Source organism: Sesamum indicum, linkage group LG8 (genome assembly GCF_026168435.1).
Source record: "Sesamum indicum cultivar Baizhima isolate 11 linkage group LG8, ASM2616843v1, whole genome shotgun sequence".
Classification (NCBI taxonomy): Eukaryota; Viridiplantae; Streptophyta; class Magnoliopsida; order Lamiales; family Pedaliaceae; genus Sesamum; species Sesamum indicum.
Genome location: NC_142664.1, coordinates 17240675 through 17256996, shown reverse-complemented (window position 1 = coordinate 17256996; position 16322 = coordinate 17240675). Strand labels below are relative to the sequence as shown.

The 16322-nt window shown below is 36.7% G+C and overlaps 3 protein-coding genes across 9 annotated transcripts; all 3 read left to right on the top strand.

Moving 5' to 3' along the window:
- Window positions 1-1499: 1499 nt before the first annotated feature.
- BIN2 (Protein kinase superfamily protein) lies at window positions 1500-5652 on the top strand. 3 transcript variants are annotated; one of them, XM_020695932.2, is made up of 13 exons: window positions 1500-1745; window positions 1860-1909; window positions 2508-2600; window positions 2704-2763; window positions 2849-3121; window positions 3203-3277; window positions 3362-3418; window positions 3592-3732; window positions 3827-3877; window positions 3955-4050; window positions 4244-4327; window positions 4482-4583; window positions 5071-5652. In XM_020695932.2, exons 3-13 carry the CDS (start codon window positions 2511-2513, stop codon window positions 5170-5172), a joined length of 1131 nt encoding a protein of 376 aa, XP_020551591.1. In that variant the 5' UTR covers window positions 1500-1745; window positions 1860-1909; window positions 2508-2510; the 3' UTR covers window positions 5173-5652. The 3 variants fall into 3 exon arrangements, with proteins under 3 accessions (XP_020551591.1, XP_020551592.1, XP_011085977.1); XM_020695933.2 differs by having other exon boundaries at window positions 1860-1921; XM_011087675.3 differs by lacking the exon at window positions 1860-1909 and having other exon boundaries at window positions 1501-1745.
- Window positions 5653-6159: 507 nt separating this feature from the next.
- On the top strand, window positions 6160-11472 carry LOC105167843 (Leucine-rich repeat protein kinase family protein). 5 transcript variants are annotated; one of them, XM_020695930.2, is made up of 12 exons: window positions 6162-6532; window positions 7662-7693; window positions 7816-7948; window positions 8079-8150; window positions 8387-8530; window positions 8632-8703; window positions 8790-8849; window positions 9426-9496; window positions 9573-9719; window positions 9812-10150; window positions 10442-10836; window positions 10931-11472. In XM_020695930.2, exons 3-12 carry the CDS (start codon window positions 7827-7829, stop codon window positions 11246-11248), a joined length of 1740 nt encoding a protein of 579 aa, XP_020551589.1. In that variant the 5' UTR covers window positions 6162-6532; window positions 7662-7693; window positions 7816-7826; the 3' UTR covers window positions 11249-11472. The 5 variants fall into 5 exon arrangements, with proteins under 5 accessions (XP_011085975.1, XP_011085976.1, XP_020551589.1 ...); XM_088883759.1 differs by having other exon boundaries at window positions 7650-7693; XM_088883760.1 differs by having other exon boundaries at window positions 6371-6532; window positions 7650-7693; window positions 7813-7948.
- Window positions 11473-11808: 336 nt separating this feature from the next.
- LOC105167842 (translation initiation factor) lies at window positions 11809-15384 on the top strand. Its single transcript, XM_011087672.3, has 7 exons — window positions 11809-12023; window positions 12713-12843; window positions 13625-13963; window positions 14061-14107; window positions 14286-14348; window positions 14810-14942; window positions 15159-15384. Exons 2-7 carry the CDS (start codon window positions 12729-12731, stop codon window positions 15173-15175), a joined length of 714 nt encoding a protein of 237 aa, XP_011085974.1. The 5' UTR covers window positions 11809-12023; window positions 12713-12728; the 3' UTR covers window positions 15176-15384.
- Window positions 15385-16322: the final 938 nt, after the last annotated feature.

The window sequence follows — 16322 nt, the reverse complement described above, 5'->3', positions numbered from 1 at the left end:
TCATGTGAAAGCATTAAATGCATGTAAGTTTATTGTAGGTGAAAAACATGTGGTAATATGATAAGACCGTGTTTGTTTCTAACAATTATTACTAAATTAAGGGTCCTCTTTCACACTTGCACTATTTTATGTGTATAAGTAAGCGGGACGCAATTTCAACCACGACCAGTCAAAACTTAAAATCGCAGCCACGTTTTCCATGGGCTCTTATAACGCGGCAGCTGGTCCAACACCCATATTCGGCGCAGCAACCAGTAATATATAGGATTTTGCTGGCCTTGAATGTGAACTCCCGATTTCATACTGCCTTCAATCAAATCATTTTTAGTAATTGTACAAAAAAAAAATGTTGCGTTGTCCTCATTTAATCTGGAGTTATATTTCTAAACTTAGTTCGTTGAAGTTATTTTGCTAGTAATGCCGATATTAACTTGTTAAACCTGAACTGATTTTTAGATTTCATACGTCAGAAACTATCATACTACTTACCATATCTTACTTAATAAAAAAAAAACAATTATTTATTTACCGTTTTTGAGAATGTGAAACTCAAGTTTAAGTAGAAGATTTGATTGTTATAGCTTAAAGAATTGGTTATTGATGGAGTGAGCATATATGCTTCTGGAAATATTTGGTTTGGGCGGGTTAGGTGAAAGGTACATCTGTCTTAATTTTTTAAATAAATAATTTCATACATTTTATATACATAAATAGTTTGAGTATAATTAGAGAAACAAAATGTATATTATGGTGAGTAGTGTTTGCATGGGATTAATTATATATTATAGCACTTTGATTGTCCTTTTAATAGACGTTCATACCAACTGAAAAAATGTTAAATCTTTTTTGTTTTCTTTACTTTGGGCACCAAACAATCCATATGTGTCATTTTTTTTCCCAATATTGAGATCAAAAGTTTGAACATGGGATTGGAAAGTGAAATGGAAAAAAGTTAAACACATTTTTAGGATGAAAAGTTTACTTTGTTCATCTTTTTGTTGCTGCTCTTCCTTTTAAGGGATTTAGGCTTATAAGAAAGTCTACATTTTGCATGCAAAAATACTTATATTCTTAGTACTTGCATGCTAACGTGAATGTCGAAATAACATTGTCTAATTCAGATTGAAATTTCTATTATGTCCGTAGTTTCTATTTCATAAAACATACGCAAATGATGTGTATAAATTTAAGAATTATAAATAATAAAAAATACAATATAATTTGAAATAAAAAGATTCAGTGTATTGTACCAAGTGATTGGACAGCCTCCAGAATTCCCGAGTTGTGGAATTATTACTCTGTATTGGACTGCGTAGGTGCAATGATATGGGCCTAATGATCCAAGCCCATTTGCTGAGTAGGCCCAGAACCCAAGTTGCCATTTGCCAATTAGAGTATCAAGGACGGACCAATGAATTTATTTGAAAACAATAAGGGCAATCTTGGTAAATAAAAGACACAACTCCGGTGTCTTTTTTCCAATTATTTCCCAAGAGAAAGAAAAAGGAGCAGCTGTAATCACATGGGATGCTGTTCGGCTTATGGGTCCTGCAACCCCCCCTCCCTTTTTCTCTCCCTCGCCCCGTCTTTCTTTCGTCCTTTTTTTCTTTTCTTTTCTCCTACCGACAATTATGAGGTCTGAACCATAAACAGGAAATTTTGCAGACTGGGTAACTCGTTGAAAATCCTTCTTTCTTTTCTTTCTGATTCTTCGCAGGGAATTTGTTGCCATGGCCGACGATAAGGTGAGCTTTTACTCTCTTGATTTTTTTGGTTTCTTTCATTTTGCGGGTCATATTGTAAGAAAGAGTTCAAGAAAATCTATCTTTTTCCGTCTTTAATTCCCCTAAACATTGCAGATCTACTTTCTTTCGGATCAGCACTCTTCGCTCTGGATTTTGTTGACTTGGTGTAGTTTCTGGTGCTCATTGATTATTTTTCTTGAGATTGTGTGTTTCTGGCCATCTGGTCTTTGTGGCAACTTTTGATTTCTCGAGATTGCGTTTTACTTGTGTGTGTGTTATTTGTTTTGTTTTTCTAAAGATTGGAATCAGAACTACAATGTATTATCAGAATTGGGGGATTAGATTTCTAACTCAGGTCTTGTACCCAAGGATTAAGGAAATTCTCCATCATTTTCTACTCTGATTTGGTTATGTTTCTGTTATCTAGTCTGGATGCCAACAGAGAGACTATGTTACTGTTTCAAGTTTCTTTTCATGATATTTTCCTCTGATCTCGTCAGGTTGCTTATTGTCGTCTTTTCATTCAGAATATCTAGAATCACGGATTTGCTTATTTCTTGAATCCGGACTTGAGATCTTTACTGAATTGATCTTATGTAAAACTAATCTACTTGATCTGATATGCTTGTATATTCTTGAGATCTATACATATCCATCTATATAACTAATTGCTTACATAACTAATTCTTAGTAGTTTAAATGCTTCATCTTTATAATTCTTGTATTGTGGTTTCTGATATGACTGTGATTTCACTTTTACAGGAGATGCATGCTCCTGTAATGGATAGGAATGATACAGTCACGGGGCATATAATTTCAACAACTATTGGAGGCAAGAATGGAGAACCTAAGCAGGTATTCACATATCTGTTTCTTTGGAAAGAAGAAAACACCGAAGAATGATGGAAGAAGGAAAATGTTGTATTAATACTTCAATTTGTTTCTGTTATTTCTGCAGACAGTTAGTTACATGGCCGAGCGAGTTGTAGGGACTGGTTCATTTGGAATTGTGTTTCAGGTATATATATTGCTGTACCATTAAGGCTACTTTTGTCATTGTTATGTTTTTCATCGGGCTTGTTTGTTATTGTCATTGTACTTAGGCCAAATGCATTGAAACTGGAGAGACTGTGGCTATAAAGAAGGTTTTGCAAGACCGAAGATACAAAAACCGTGAACTGCAGTTAATGAGGACAATGGATCATCCTAATGTTGTTTCCTTGAAACATTGTTTCTTTTCAACAACAAGCCAAAACGAGCTTTTTCTCAATTTAGTTATGGAGTATGTCCCGGAAACCATGTTTCGTGTTCTGAAGCATTTTAGTGACATGAACCAGAAAATGCCACTCATCTACGTTAAACTTTACACCTATCAAGTAAGGAGCATATTTCCTTACAAGCTGTTTCTGACATAGCATTTTCCTGTTTTCAACATGATAATTAGGATGTCTTTGTAGATTTTCAGAGGGTTGGCCTACATGCATTCTGTTGCCGGGGTGTGCCACAGAGACTTGAAGCCTCAAAATGTTTTGGTACGCACTTGCAGCTCATTTAAAGACTGAGAACTCGAACTGCAGGAGTGCTCTTTTTCTTGATTTCACCTGTTCTCTCTGTAGGTTGATCCTCTAACTCATCAGGTTAAGATATGCGATTTTGGAAGTGCAAAAGTATTAGTAAGTGCTACTTTTTCTTGATCATAACGTTGCTGCCTACTTTTTGCCATATTCATTATCTTTCCATATTTAATTTTTTATGAAGCTCTGCTGCTGTTTATATTCCTACTTCTGCTGCGTACTAGTGTATTTATGACAACACCTTTTTTTTTTTCTTTTTCAAATTCAAATAGGTGAGAGGGGAAGCAAACATATCATACATCTGCTCGCGATTTTATCGGGCTCCTGAACTCATTTTCGGTGCAACTGAATACACTACTTCAATTGATATCTGGTCTGCGGGTTGTGTCCTTGCTGAGCTTCTTCTGGGCCAAGTGAGTAGTCTACATGCTATCGCTGACTTGCTTGTTTTCCTCTTGCATGGTTATTCACATGTGCTCGTCTGACTTTATAATGCATATTTTGTAGCCTTTGTTTCCTGGGGAAAATGCTGTGGGTCAGCTTGTGGAAATCATCAAGGTAACACTCTGTTGTCGTTTCTGGAAGTGATGTAAAGTATTCTGGTATTTTTTAAGTTTTAACATTTTATCTTCTAGGTTCTTGGAACTCCAACGCGAGAGGAAATTCGTTGTATGAATCCAAACTATACTGATTTTAGGTTTCCACAAATAAAAGCTCATCCTTGGCACAAGGTAAACATTCCCCTTTTGAAGCTTATTCCCTGCATACTGTGATATGTTGCTTATGTATTTATCCCTTTCCCATATTCTATATTGTGCTAGCCTTTAAAGTGTGTTTATAAGGAGCTCAGATGTAAAACATCTGTATATTTTTCAAAGGTTTTTGTAAATTGACTTGCCAAGTATCTGTGCCATTTTCTCGCAGGTTTTTCAAAAACGGATGCCACCTGAAGCAATAGATCTTACTTCTAGGTTGCTGCAATACTCTCCAAATCTCCGTTGCACTGCAGTGAGTTTCTTCAATTTCCTTTTTTGAAGCTTGGTTGATGTTGTGGGCGCATAATGTAGTATTTTGTTTAAAGAAAGAGTATCTGATTCTCAACTAACTACCTGCAAGTAGTTAATTTTTTTATATGTTCTTTGACAAGATGTTCTTATTGCAGCTAGAAGCATGTGCACATCCTTTCTTTGATGAACTTCGAGAACCTAATGCTCGATTGCCTAATGGTCGCCCATTGCCACATCTATTCAACTTCAAACAGGAGGTGTGTGAATTTGGTTTATCGTCTCCTTTTTCAACTTTAAATAAAAAAAATGATCTGAATTATGCCTTGTAAAAGCTTTTTCAGTGGACCTGATGACTTGAGCTTGTTTTTGGCTGATGGATTCGTTTCTGAATGAAAATTAGGATGTCAAAACATGATTAAAACCAATTGTAAGAAGGCACAAATCATTTAAAACTGTTGAATTAGTTCCTGGATATCAAGCTGGAATACATGCATAATGATACATAGTAATTTAAGTTATTGCTTGATTTGATTCACATCCTTTTGGAATTAATGCATTGTGATAGGCAAACCGTCATACTTTAATGCTCTTTCTCACCAGTGATTAACCGAAATCAAATAAGAAGCTGTGAAATATGCTTATGCTTTGCATTACCTTTTTCTCTGCATCTATATTACCTTTTCAGAGTGGAATGTTAGATTGTGGTCCTGTTAACTTAGTATTTTTCTGGTCTCTTGGTTGTAGTTGGCTGGTGCCTCTCCAGATCTCATCAACAAGCTAATACCAGACCATGTGAAAAGGCAAATGGGTCTACAGTTTTTTGCATCCTACGAGGGCATGACGTAAAATAGACTAATGGTGAGTAATGCTAGTTGATGGGTTAACAAACACGGCAGATTCTAAATCACCTCTAACTGAGGGTTAGCCGGACCAGCGGCTTCTCTTGAGGTACGAGGACAAGTACAGAAGGCGGCAGCCAGCAGGCGTCTCTGGATTGTTTCTTCTATACATGCAGTTTTTACCTTTTCCTGCGCGATTGCCGGTTCCTCTCTGAGCACAGCATACCTGGAAAGGGAATGATCCTTTTTGTGTATATGTTTTGGTTACTGATAAAAAAGCATGCAGCAGTCAAGTTATGAAGTGTGTATGAATAGATATCTCTGCCCCAAAGGAGCATCCGGATCCAAAATGGTGGGTTCGGGTTTTTTTCTGTTTTGATCTGCTTCTCTTCTGTTTCTACTTGTTACGGCTGCCCTCTCCCCTATACATGTTGTGAAAGGAAATTATTGCTTATTATGCCAAGTAATCTATTCTACCCCTTAATTACATGCTCTCCATCTACTTCTCCAAGTTATTTTCTTATTGTAGTTGTTTTCATTACATATATGCTTCCAAGAGTGAGATTGAGAGAATGACATGGAGGTATTCAGACATGGCTACTGAAGTTGTGTTCATCGACTTGCCATCTAGAATCACAACGGACACACCTTGGTTGTGAAGCTTATCAAATTGGGAGTCAGAAATAAAAAATAAAAAAATGAAAATGAAAATACTGGGATTTAGTTTGATTTAGTTTGATTTAAAGAATTTAGTTTGATTTAAATTCACAGAGATTCTTTATTTTATAAATTGATATATATATCATATCGTATTTGATAAAAATAAAAAATAAAAATCGAGGTGTGGTAGAAATTACGTATGAAGACAGTGTAAAGTGTAGTAGGCCTTGCAATTGGGCCCAAGTAATATATCAGTGGGCTCTGTAACTTTTAAGAGGCCGTGGGGAAGGTTTATGGGCGTAATTTAGCAATCATGTGACTCCACCGACGCCGACTGCCCATCCAATTACGGAACTTGTAGCAGCTGGCATGGGAAATCAATGATCTGATCACCCCATGTGGTGCGACGTCGTTGGGGCGTTAGTTGTCCTCTTCCTTTCTGGACTAGTCAAAGCAGCGACAGCTGCACCGATCATGGCGCCAGCACGCACATCCATGCCCCGCAAAATTCGGATATAGTTAATTATCAACTAGTGGCTGTTTGCCCATTGTTTAGGCGCAGTCATTTACGACTCCCCGCCATTGAATTATGTCAATCCGACGGTCCCTTCCGTTCCGGTGCATTTGATCGTGGTGTGCCCCACCGCATTGAATTGTTGTCCTTCAGAAGACAAGGGGACAGTCTCCACAGTTCCCAAATCTCAAGGGTAAAGGTTTTCTTTTCCTATTTGGCCTTTTATTTTGAATATTTCGCATCGCGCCCGATGGATTTTCCTTTCAGTAATAGTGTCCTCCTCGTCCGCGGCGACAGTCACATTTTTTTAGTGACTCAAGGGTTTTGCGTATACTGGATAACTAATAAGGATGGGATTTCCAGTAAATAAATGGTGATTCGTACGAATTGTTTTCACAATATTTTTCGCAGGATTATGAAATAAACGGGTCAATTTAAGTGTTGATTTTAAGAGTAGAAACCCAAAACAATTAAGGAAAAATCAGAAGATCATGTTTCATATAACCTTTAATTAACAATAGCAAGAAAAAAGCTTTTAAAGTAAGCTATAATGTTATTAATGGATGATAATGAATTAGTTTAACTCAACTGCTCATACATGTACGGATATCTTGGGTCAAATTGATTGAAATTGGATTTCCACATATTGAGAATATAATTATGAGTTTTAGCCTGAAAATACACAAATTTATGATTGAATTATAGTTTTTCCGGACCCAAATAATAACAAGGCCAAAAGGGAAAAAAGATAAACATATATAAAGTTTTTTTTTTTTTTGAATAGAAAACATTTATAAACTTTGGATAATAAACACAAAACCTAAAAAGTAGAAAAGAAATGATCGAATCATTTACTCTTATAATATGTTTAAAGTTAGGTGCGTCATAAGGCTCTAATAGAGCTCCGTATGCATCTTCTCTGACAATTACTTTTAGATCATATAAACAAGGAATTTTTCAAGGTCAAATAGCTCCAGAGCTCAGTGGGTCTTTTGACTTCATTGTCATATTTTTTTATTGTATATCTGCATACCTGTGTATGTGTGAATAGTGTCCATGTGTGCTTGTGGTAGAGACCTGCAACAAAGGGAAATGAAGAAAAATGAGTTCTTTGTTCTCCTTTTCCGTCCTCTTCAGCCAACATCCTTAATCTTTGTGAATGCATCTAACAAGATTTTACTATCAGAAAGATAAGAAGCTAAGAGCAACTTTTCAACTGCAAATAATTTTCATGTTATTTACTTTGGAGATCTGATGAGAGAATTAAAGTTGATTTTGTCACTTCTTTTCCTCCGGGTGACTGCTGCTAGTTCTTCTTTCAGTCTTCTTTCGCCAAAGGGTGTCAACTTTGAAGGTGAGCTCCACATTGCACCATTACGTTGTTTTTCATTTTTTTTTTTTAAAGAAAAAAGTTCTGTTTCATTTTTTTTTTCTTTTCATTTACATGCACATGGGTTTCTTGAATGGTATTAGCAGTTGCTGCTCTGATGTCTGTGAAGAGAGAAATGAGAGATGAAAGTCATGTTCTTGATGGATGGGATATCAACTCTGTCGATCCTTGTACATGGAACATGGTTGGCTGCTCTCCAGAGGGCTTTGTTATTTCGTTGTGAGTTTTTCATAAATGTCTTAGTTTTAGAATATTCACTTATTTAGACTATATCCCTAATTTTCGTTGTATGTTTTCCCTTTCCATAGTTCTGCTTGCTTAACTTGCCTTCTCTGTTTCTGGCTGACAGAGAAATGGCTAGTATGGGATTATCCGGCACACTTTCACCAAGTATTGGGAATTTAACTCACCTTCGAACAATGTGAGTCCTATTTTCTGTTGAATGTTATGCATCATTCGGGAATGGGTCATGACATGATTTATCACATGCTTTTGGATTGAATCGCCTTTGACAATTTTTTCCCATGATTCTCAATTATTATATATATATATATATATATATATATGCATCATTCAACAATGGAGTTTTGGCAGTCTTGGTTTCTATTTCTTAGTTGTTGGTTTGCTACATGCCCTGACTCATGCTAGCATCCACAGGTTATTACAGAATAATCAATTGTCTGGAGTCATTCCCATTGAGATTGGAAAGCTTTTTGAATTACAAACACTTGATCTTTCCAGTAATCAGTTTGATGGTGAAATTCCAAGCTCTCTGGGTCGCGTAACTCGGCTTAGTTACTTGTAAGCACGTATTAGTATTATTTATCCAGATTCTTATTTGTTTTAAAGCCATAGTGGCTTTAATTTACTTTACCAAATTAATGGACATGGCGAATTTGCAGGAGGCTGAGCAAGAACAAGTTGTCTGGACAAATTCCAAGAGATGTCGCCGACCTCACAGGTCTTTCTGTCTTGTATGTTTTCTGTCCTGAACCTTGAATATATTGTAACAATGAGGATAGCAAATGGATGTTGAATAAAAGAAACCTAAATTGTGCAGGGACTTATCATTTAATAACCTAAGTGGCCCTATACCTAAGATACTTGCTAAAGACTACAGGTAAGGTTCTTAGATCAATTTTTCTGTATATATAGCTACTTCTGGATAATTTATTCTGCATATTTTTTGCTGTAGTCTTATGTGTATATCCACAACAACACATTCAATCATGCTTTGGAAGAAGTACAACTCACTTGCTAGATGATGAATGTCAACCAATTGTATTCTCTTATTTGCAATACATTGTAGTCTCTAGTCAATGTTTCTGCCTTTTCTCCACTATAATTATGCTTATTAGTACTATGCACATGCTCAAGTTACATAGGTGCCAAATTATCCTCTGAAACTTAGTTGGAGTTTTACCATCGCGGCTAACATCGCCGTTGCAGACTCCATCAATTTTCACTTCTTTTTCCCCAGTTGGTACAATTTTAAGCTGCTTGTGTACTGGTAATGGGTTACGAGTATACCATTTGAAAAATAGTGTGATGGACATAAAAATTTAGAAATCAAGAAATAAATCATTTAGGATTGATGTTCATCATCCTTATGGCAGTTTTACATTGTTGTGGAACTCTTTTTGGATCCCTATTTCTCTAATTTCAATTTTTCTGAAAGGAATGCTTTTTGTTTCAGTGTTGCAGGGAATATCTTTCTGTGCTCTTCAGCCTCACAAATTTGTATGGATGTTCCAAAACCAGTGAATGGTAGTTCCCTTTTTTACATATAAAATGATACAGTTGATCATGCGTCCTGTTTAACACTCATGTTTCTTTCTTTCAGAAACAAGTTCATATACAAAAGTAAGCCATCATCATCATTCGGTGATTGCTGTTATAGTTGGAGTTAGTTGCGCATTTGTTGTTTCTGTCTTACTGCTCATGTGTTGGGTGCATTGGTACAGATCTCGTGTTCAATTTACATCATATGGTACCTCCTAATTGCACACTCTTTTTCTTTTTCTTCGTCTAACAGTCAGGTAAAGATGATTATGAAACCATCCTAATTGCTTTAATGTGCAGTGCAACAAGATTATGAGTTCGATATTGGACACTTGAAAAGGTTTTCTTTACGTGAGTTACAAATAGCAACGAGCAACTTCAATCCTAAAAACATACTTGGACAAGGAGGATTTGGAGTTGTCTATAAAGGTATTCTCCCAAATAAGGCCATAGTAGCAGTTAAGAGATTGAAAGACCCTAGTTTCACTGGGGAAGTGCAGTTCCAAACTGAAGTTGAGATGATAGGCTTGGCTTTGCATCGGAACCTTTTACGTCTGTATGGCTTCTGTATGACTCCTGAAGAAAAGTTACTTGTGTATCCTTATATGCCTAATGGGAGTGTTGCAGATCGTTTGCGAGGTCTGTCATCCAACTAGATTTTTGCATATGATCTCAAAGCTCTGTGCGTGAGTGTGTGTGTGTGTGTGTGTGTGTGTGTGTGTGTTTCTTTTTTGGGGTGGCATGATGTGTGTGGAGATGAAAGAAGTGTGGTGCTTGCATGCAGTATTTCCACTGGGTAGGTGGGTTGAGTTTGACAAGGTTTTAAGAGAACATTTTCAGCAATGTAATAATCGATTCAAATTACCAACTTTTAGTGCTTAGCTCGTCTCTTGTGAGCTTGGTTTGACCCTTTCTTCCTTTAATTGATAGATCCTGGTCAGGAAAAGCCGACTTTGGATTGGAGCAAACGTATGCGTATTGCTGTTGGAGCATCTCGTGGTCTTCTGTATTTGCATGAGCAGTGTAATCCAAAAATAATTCATAGGGATGTCAAAGCTGCAAACATCTTGCTGGATGAAAGTTTTGAAGCTGTTGTAGGAGATTTTGGTCTAGCTAAGCTCTTAGATCCTAGGGATTCACATGTAACAACTGCGGTCCGGGGCACTGTAGGACATATTGCACCCGAGTATCTCTCAACTGGCCAATCTTCGGAGAAAACAGATGTCTTTGGTTTTGGGATACTGCTTTTGGAACTCATAACAGGGCAGAAGGCTTTGGATGCTGCTAACAGTCAGGTCCAGAAAGGAGGAATGATGCTCGATTGGGTAAGTGGATTTTCGACCAATGCTTCAATCAATACTAAATTCGGTACTTGTATGTGAAGGAGAGAACTCATGAGGAGCTTGTGGAATCTGACAGGTTAAAACTCTGTATGGGGAGAAGAGACTGGAAGAGCTCGTGGATAAAAATCTTAAGGGAAATTTTAACTGGCATGAAGTGGAAAAGGCAGTTGAACTGGCTCTAAAATGCACGCAGTCGAATCCAGACCTCCGGCCTAAAATGTCAGAAGTGTTGAAGATCTTGGAAGGAATTAACGGACACACAGAGCATCCTGAACCACAAGGTGGAGTGGACCTCTGTCAAGGCCAAACATTTAGTTTCACTTGGAATTTTAGTGATGCCCGGGAGGAGTCGTCTGTCGTTATTGAGGCCATAGAGCTTTCAGGGCCTCGATGATGTTTCGGTACTGTAAGAGTGTAGATTCCTTCCTCCGAGTCTGAGGCATTGCGATTGGAGTCAGATTTAAGGCAATCGTTTCAGTTCATTTCGAGGCCTTCCAATTTCGAAATGCCTAATCTTAGTGTAAATATTACATCTATTCCAAGATATTTTAGCCATTGAAAGCAATTTTTGTAGTTTGTATTATTGCTTAAATTTAGAAATGCAGTTCAAGTTTTATATCTCTACTCTTTAATAAAATTGATGACCTAAATAATTAATCTTAATGTGTTTCAAAATGGACTAATTATTTAAAACGAGTTGGGATCAAATGCAAATTAATTAAAATAAATTGACAAGTTTGCATTATTGTTGTGTATATGTGATATTATCATGCATTTCTAACAGAGTGATAATATGTTATTGGTTTTTGTGCAAAAAAATGAAAATATGTTTGGATTGCATATTTTCAGGCCTAGGATTATACCTAAGCCAGTCTAAGATGATATATTAACGTGTCATGTCATAGCTTGAGAATTATGCATTTCAATAGAATTGGATTACAAAAATAGTATAAAGTTAGAGATCAGCTTTTAAAGATAAAACCCTGGCAAAGTGAAGGAGCAGTAAGAAATAGTTATCTCCCACAACGACGTCGCAGCATTCTTCTACTTTACAGTTCTCATTCAATTGCAATTTCCATGTTTTCCCTCCTCTTTTTTTCTCTGCCTTTCTCGTCCGCTCAGCTTCGATTTCTCTTCCTTTGAGGTGCCTGATTCAGTAGCTCCTTCAGGTAAGTTTGCTTTCTCCGATTTCCACTATTTTCTCATGAAATTGAAGGTTATTTTCACATCTCTTTGCATCCGTTCGTCAAATTTTATTCCAATTCTGGGTCTTTTTTTTTCACTATTGTGTTCCTTGAGTAAATTGCCAAAATGATACACTTGAAAGGCGAATTCCGTGTCCTCAACTTTCTCAAATATATGTTCTTTATCGATTCATTGATTTAACACATCCATTTTTTAATTCACAAGTTTTGTTCATAAAATTTAAGACATTCTGTTTCTATTCCTGCGAAAAAAAGTTGTGCAAGATGGATGTATTTCATAATTTTCCAAGTTGATTGACGTGATTTAAGTAGTTAATAGACAGGAACTTTTGTCCTGTTTCTAATTTTCGTGCCCTTTCTGGGCAAGAGGAAACAGTGATGACAAGAAAGTTGACTGCACATGTAAAACAACGAATGTGTAAGAGGAACTAATTTTGTGAGAGCGATGAAAGGTGATTCGTTTCTTTAATTGAGTTTGCATGTCTTTGGGTTAAACACGATCTCTATTAGTAAATTTTCTTTCTTCTGATTTGATATAGCCACATGCACTTAGATTTTTCAGATTTGAGAATTGTTCTGTTTTAGATACCTGAACATAGTACATGTTGTTTACCCTTGCGTAACTAATTCTTTTTGGATTTTTTTACTTTCAGAACGTGAACAACTTCAATGGCTAAACGAAGGGCTAGAAAAAATGCCACACAACCTGCAAGCAGCAAAAACAATGTTCATGAAGATGGAGTGTCACTAGACAATAAGGAAGAAGCATTTCAAGACCATGAAGGTATTTACTTCACCTTTACTCAGTATTCAATATGTTTTGCTCATTCATGAGCATGTTAAGTTAATCTTTTAACTCCAACATGCGGGGAAAGGGAAGAATGGAATTGTAAATTATCATTTTTTTGAATTAACATAAACCACATTAACTCTGTATGTTTGTGGTCCAGAAATCCCATATTTTCTCAGCAAGCTGTGTTTCCGACTTAGACTGACTGCAGCATCTTTTTGAAGATTATTGATGTTGACTTGTTATGATGATACCACACAATACCTCTTGGGAGTTGGTCCATACTGACAGAATCGAGCAATTGGCTAGGCTTCAACTCTTGCAAAAGTGTTTTGTGATTTTATGTGTTACATGCCCTTGTTGAATTTGAACTATGATGCTTAAGTTGACAATGAGCGATTGTATCAATTTTTGAGGAGTAATCCATGAGCACATGCTTCTGAATTGTCAGGTGTTCTTTTGAGGATTATGCTAAATTGGATTCTTGTCATATCCTCTTCTACAATATCAAATTTGGTTTTTAGCAAGCTTTTGAAATAATGTTTGTAATCAGAACTTTTTAAGTTGCTCATTTCACTGGAACTTATATGTCTGAGTGAGATTATTGGATGATTAGATTTGCAAATAGCACTTTGATCAGTACTCCATATGTAGTTGCTTTGTGATAGATTTCTCATGAATCCTGACAACCATCAGAAATCAAGTTATACATATTTTGCTTATGAAGCATGTTGCTGTATCCTGCAAAGTTATGAACTTGATAGTTTTTTATCAGTTGAACGTCAAACTGCTGCAATCAGGGCTCTTCGGGATATGGAAATTGAACAACTGCGGACTATGTTACGGTTACTTCACTCTTATTTCAACAAGGAACAGTTGCAAGTTCCTGTACTGCAGTTTTTTAGAGAAAACCTTCCAAACCTATGCATTGCCGAGACGGCGAAGGATGGCCAGTATGAAGTGAAATGGAAAGACAGAGATGGGAACTTGTCTCTGAACCATGCTGATGAAAGAACACTACATGCTTCCCTTCTACGTCGGCTGTCAATTGCTTATCCTGATTACTCTGCTGGAATTCCTTCTTTGGGTGGCTTTGAATTTTCAAATAAATCCGGTATTCAGGATTCTTCTTTGGCGTGAATATTGTCCCACAGTCCCAATTTTTACTATGCATTTTTAATTCTGATGCAATATCTTGATATTTATGCCAGTGAAAACAGGCCTACTCTGTGCTGATAAATTGCAGATCAGGAGTCTTGTATGTCCTTCTACTGAAATTTAGTTTACTGTGTCCATATTTACTTAGATTTCCTTGTGGCATGCTCCTGCATTTGTATCAACTCGTCATCCCATTTTTTTACTTTGGTGGAAACTGGAAATACCTCAAGGCCTTTAATTTCTTTACATTAGAAGTCACTTTTGCGTCTTTCTTTCAGGTCTTTGAAGAGCCATCTGATTCACAAGTACTAGAGTTGAAGGATGGCCTGCAAACTCCAAATGTATGCCTTTTTACATGGCCTGTACTTTATAGGAAAAAGCCTACTTCATGACATTATACTGATATTCCCCCTTTACCAAGCTTAATCTAGGTCCAAATATATCTGCTGAACTTGACATAATGGTGGATATCTCAGTTTCTTATGTAATATGACCTTCAAGGTAGCCTCCAGCAAGAAATTGATATTGGAGAGTTATTCTATGTTTTGTTGTCATTTTTCACTACATGTAGAAGTGAGCTGAAATTAGTTGAAAACTTTGATCTGGTAAAGCAGTGACACTTAAATGTCATCTAGGTTTGTTTCTCATTCAGAATGCTTTGATGAGCTCTATGTGTGACCTGAGGCATCGATATACTTATCTGTTAGAAATCTAGTTTTGCTCATTGCCGAGAAACAAGCAATGTTGGCTTTCTCAGTATTCTAATCCCTTGAGTTTGTTGCTGTTCAAATTATAATTGCAGGTGAATAATAATAGATTGTCTGTCGGGATAACACCCAAAACTCTCAGACTTCCAAAGTGTGGTGAGATGCTTCTATCTGTACATGGCTCACCCCTTGGTGTTTATAAGGAAGATAACATGGAAACAATACAAGGTATGCTTTCCATATTTGTGATTTTCCACCTTTTGAGTGTTTAATGTAATTTTTGACAGGTAATCATGTATTTATGTTTTTGAGGATTTACTACTAAAACTCATTCAACACTTAGTGGTAGCTTTCAAGTTTGTATTGTGGCAAATATTCCCTACTAGCTTATTATGCATAAATGATAGACGGCCTTCTTGTATTGTCTGTTCTATCACCCTACAGAGACTGAAGATGGTTGAATGTTGAGTGGAAGAATCATGCTTGTCGAGGAAGATGTTCTGCATCGAGCTTCATTTGAATGTAGTTATGGTTATCTTACAGTGATTGATAAGTGAACTCTACTTCAATGTAAACATGTAATTATTAAACTTTCCATTATGACCTCTCAGCGTGAGGCATTCGTTTCAAATGGTATGTGAAATCTGAATCTTTGCACCTCTTTTCTTTCTCTCGCTGGACTTTGTTTATATTAGAGAACGCATTTCTCTTGCTATTCTCTTACGCCATGCATGGTAGACTAGGCATGTTCCCATGCTATTTTCTATGTCCGAAGAGGGAGGGCAAAAAAAAAAAAAAAAAAAAAAAACGGGGAAAGAAAAGGGATGCAGTGCAGGCCAAAGACGTGGATAACTGGATAACACTTGATCATGTGGGCATGTTTTATTTAAAATCACAATATGTTGAATAATTCAAACATACAAAATCCAAAACCCTACAGACAGGACCCTCGACATGCTTCACGCTTACATGTTGGTTGTTTCCTTCGAAAACCAAAGCTCAAATCCAAACCAATAATTTTTGTAGGGTCCTTAAATCCACCACCTTCTGCACATGCATTCTTTTGTGTTTCCATGGATGAAGAAGGGACATCACTACACTGCATTTCGCCCTCTTGAATTGAAACATTTCGTGTAACATACACTAATCGTTTTTTTCCATCTCATTGAGGTACACAAATCTAATTGGAATTGTCTAATGATTACGCAAACTAATTAAGTTTGTGACGACGTGGATTCTTACCAACTTGGACGAGGGCCTCACTTGACTTGACTTAGCCCCAACTCAATGCCCAAGAAAAACAAGGTGTGACTTTCATTCTATTCCATATGCTCCCTTTCCCCTTACCATTATTTGTGATTATTATTATTATATTGAATCCGTGTATTGTCTATTATTTCATTTGTAAGAAGAATCTCCCCAGGCTGGTTGCTGCTGACAGGCCCACACCTACAAACAACCCGGAACCCACCCACGGGATAAGATTATTATTAAAGAAAACTTATGATCATCAGACTTAGAAAAGGTCAAATTGGGTGAAGACGTGAAGTTTATCTGCAAAGTTTCCTCCCATGACCATATATCCATCAAATTCAATTCAAGACAACA

Excerpts from the sequence above, each read along its gene's own strand:
- BIN2 (XM_011087675.3), top strand. Across the intron at positions 2,601-2,703 it reads AGAATGGAGAACCTAAGCAG|ACAGTTAGTTACATGGCCGA; the intron begins GTATTCACATAT and ends TTATTTCTGCAG. Across the intron at positions 4,051-4,243 it reads AAGCTCATCCTTGGCACAAG|GTTTTTCAAAAACGGATGCC; the intron begins GTAAACATTCCC and ends ATTTTCTCGCAG.
- LOC105167843 (XM_011087673.3), top strand. The coding sequence starts at position 7,594 with ATGAGAGAATTAAAGTTGATTTTGTCACTTCTTTTCCTCCGGGTGACT. Across the intron at positions 8,151-8,386 it reads TTAACTCACCTTCGAACAAT|GTTATTACAGAATAATCAAT; the intron begins GTGAGTCCTATT and ends TAGCATCCACAG. Across the intron at positions 10,837-10,930 it reads GAGGAATGATGCTCGATTGG|GTTAAAACTCTGTATGGGGA; the intron begins GTAAGTGGATTT and ends GGAATCTGACAG.
- LOC105167842 (XM_011087672.3), top strand. The coding sequence starts at position 12,729 with ATGGCTAAACGAAGGGCTAGAAAAAATGCCACACAACCTGCAAGCAGC. Across the intron at positions 12,844-13,624 it reads AGCATTTCAAGACCATGAAG|TTGAACGTCAAACTGCTGCA; the intron begins GTATTTACTTCA and ends GTTTTTTATCAG. Across the intron at positions 14,349-14,809 it reads ATGGCCTGCAAACTCCAAAT|GTGAATAATAATAGATTGTC; the intron begins GTATGCCTTTTT and ends TTATAATTGCAG.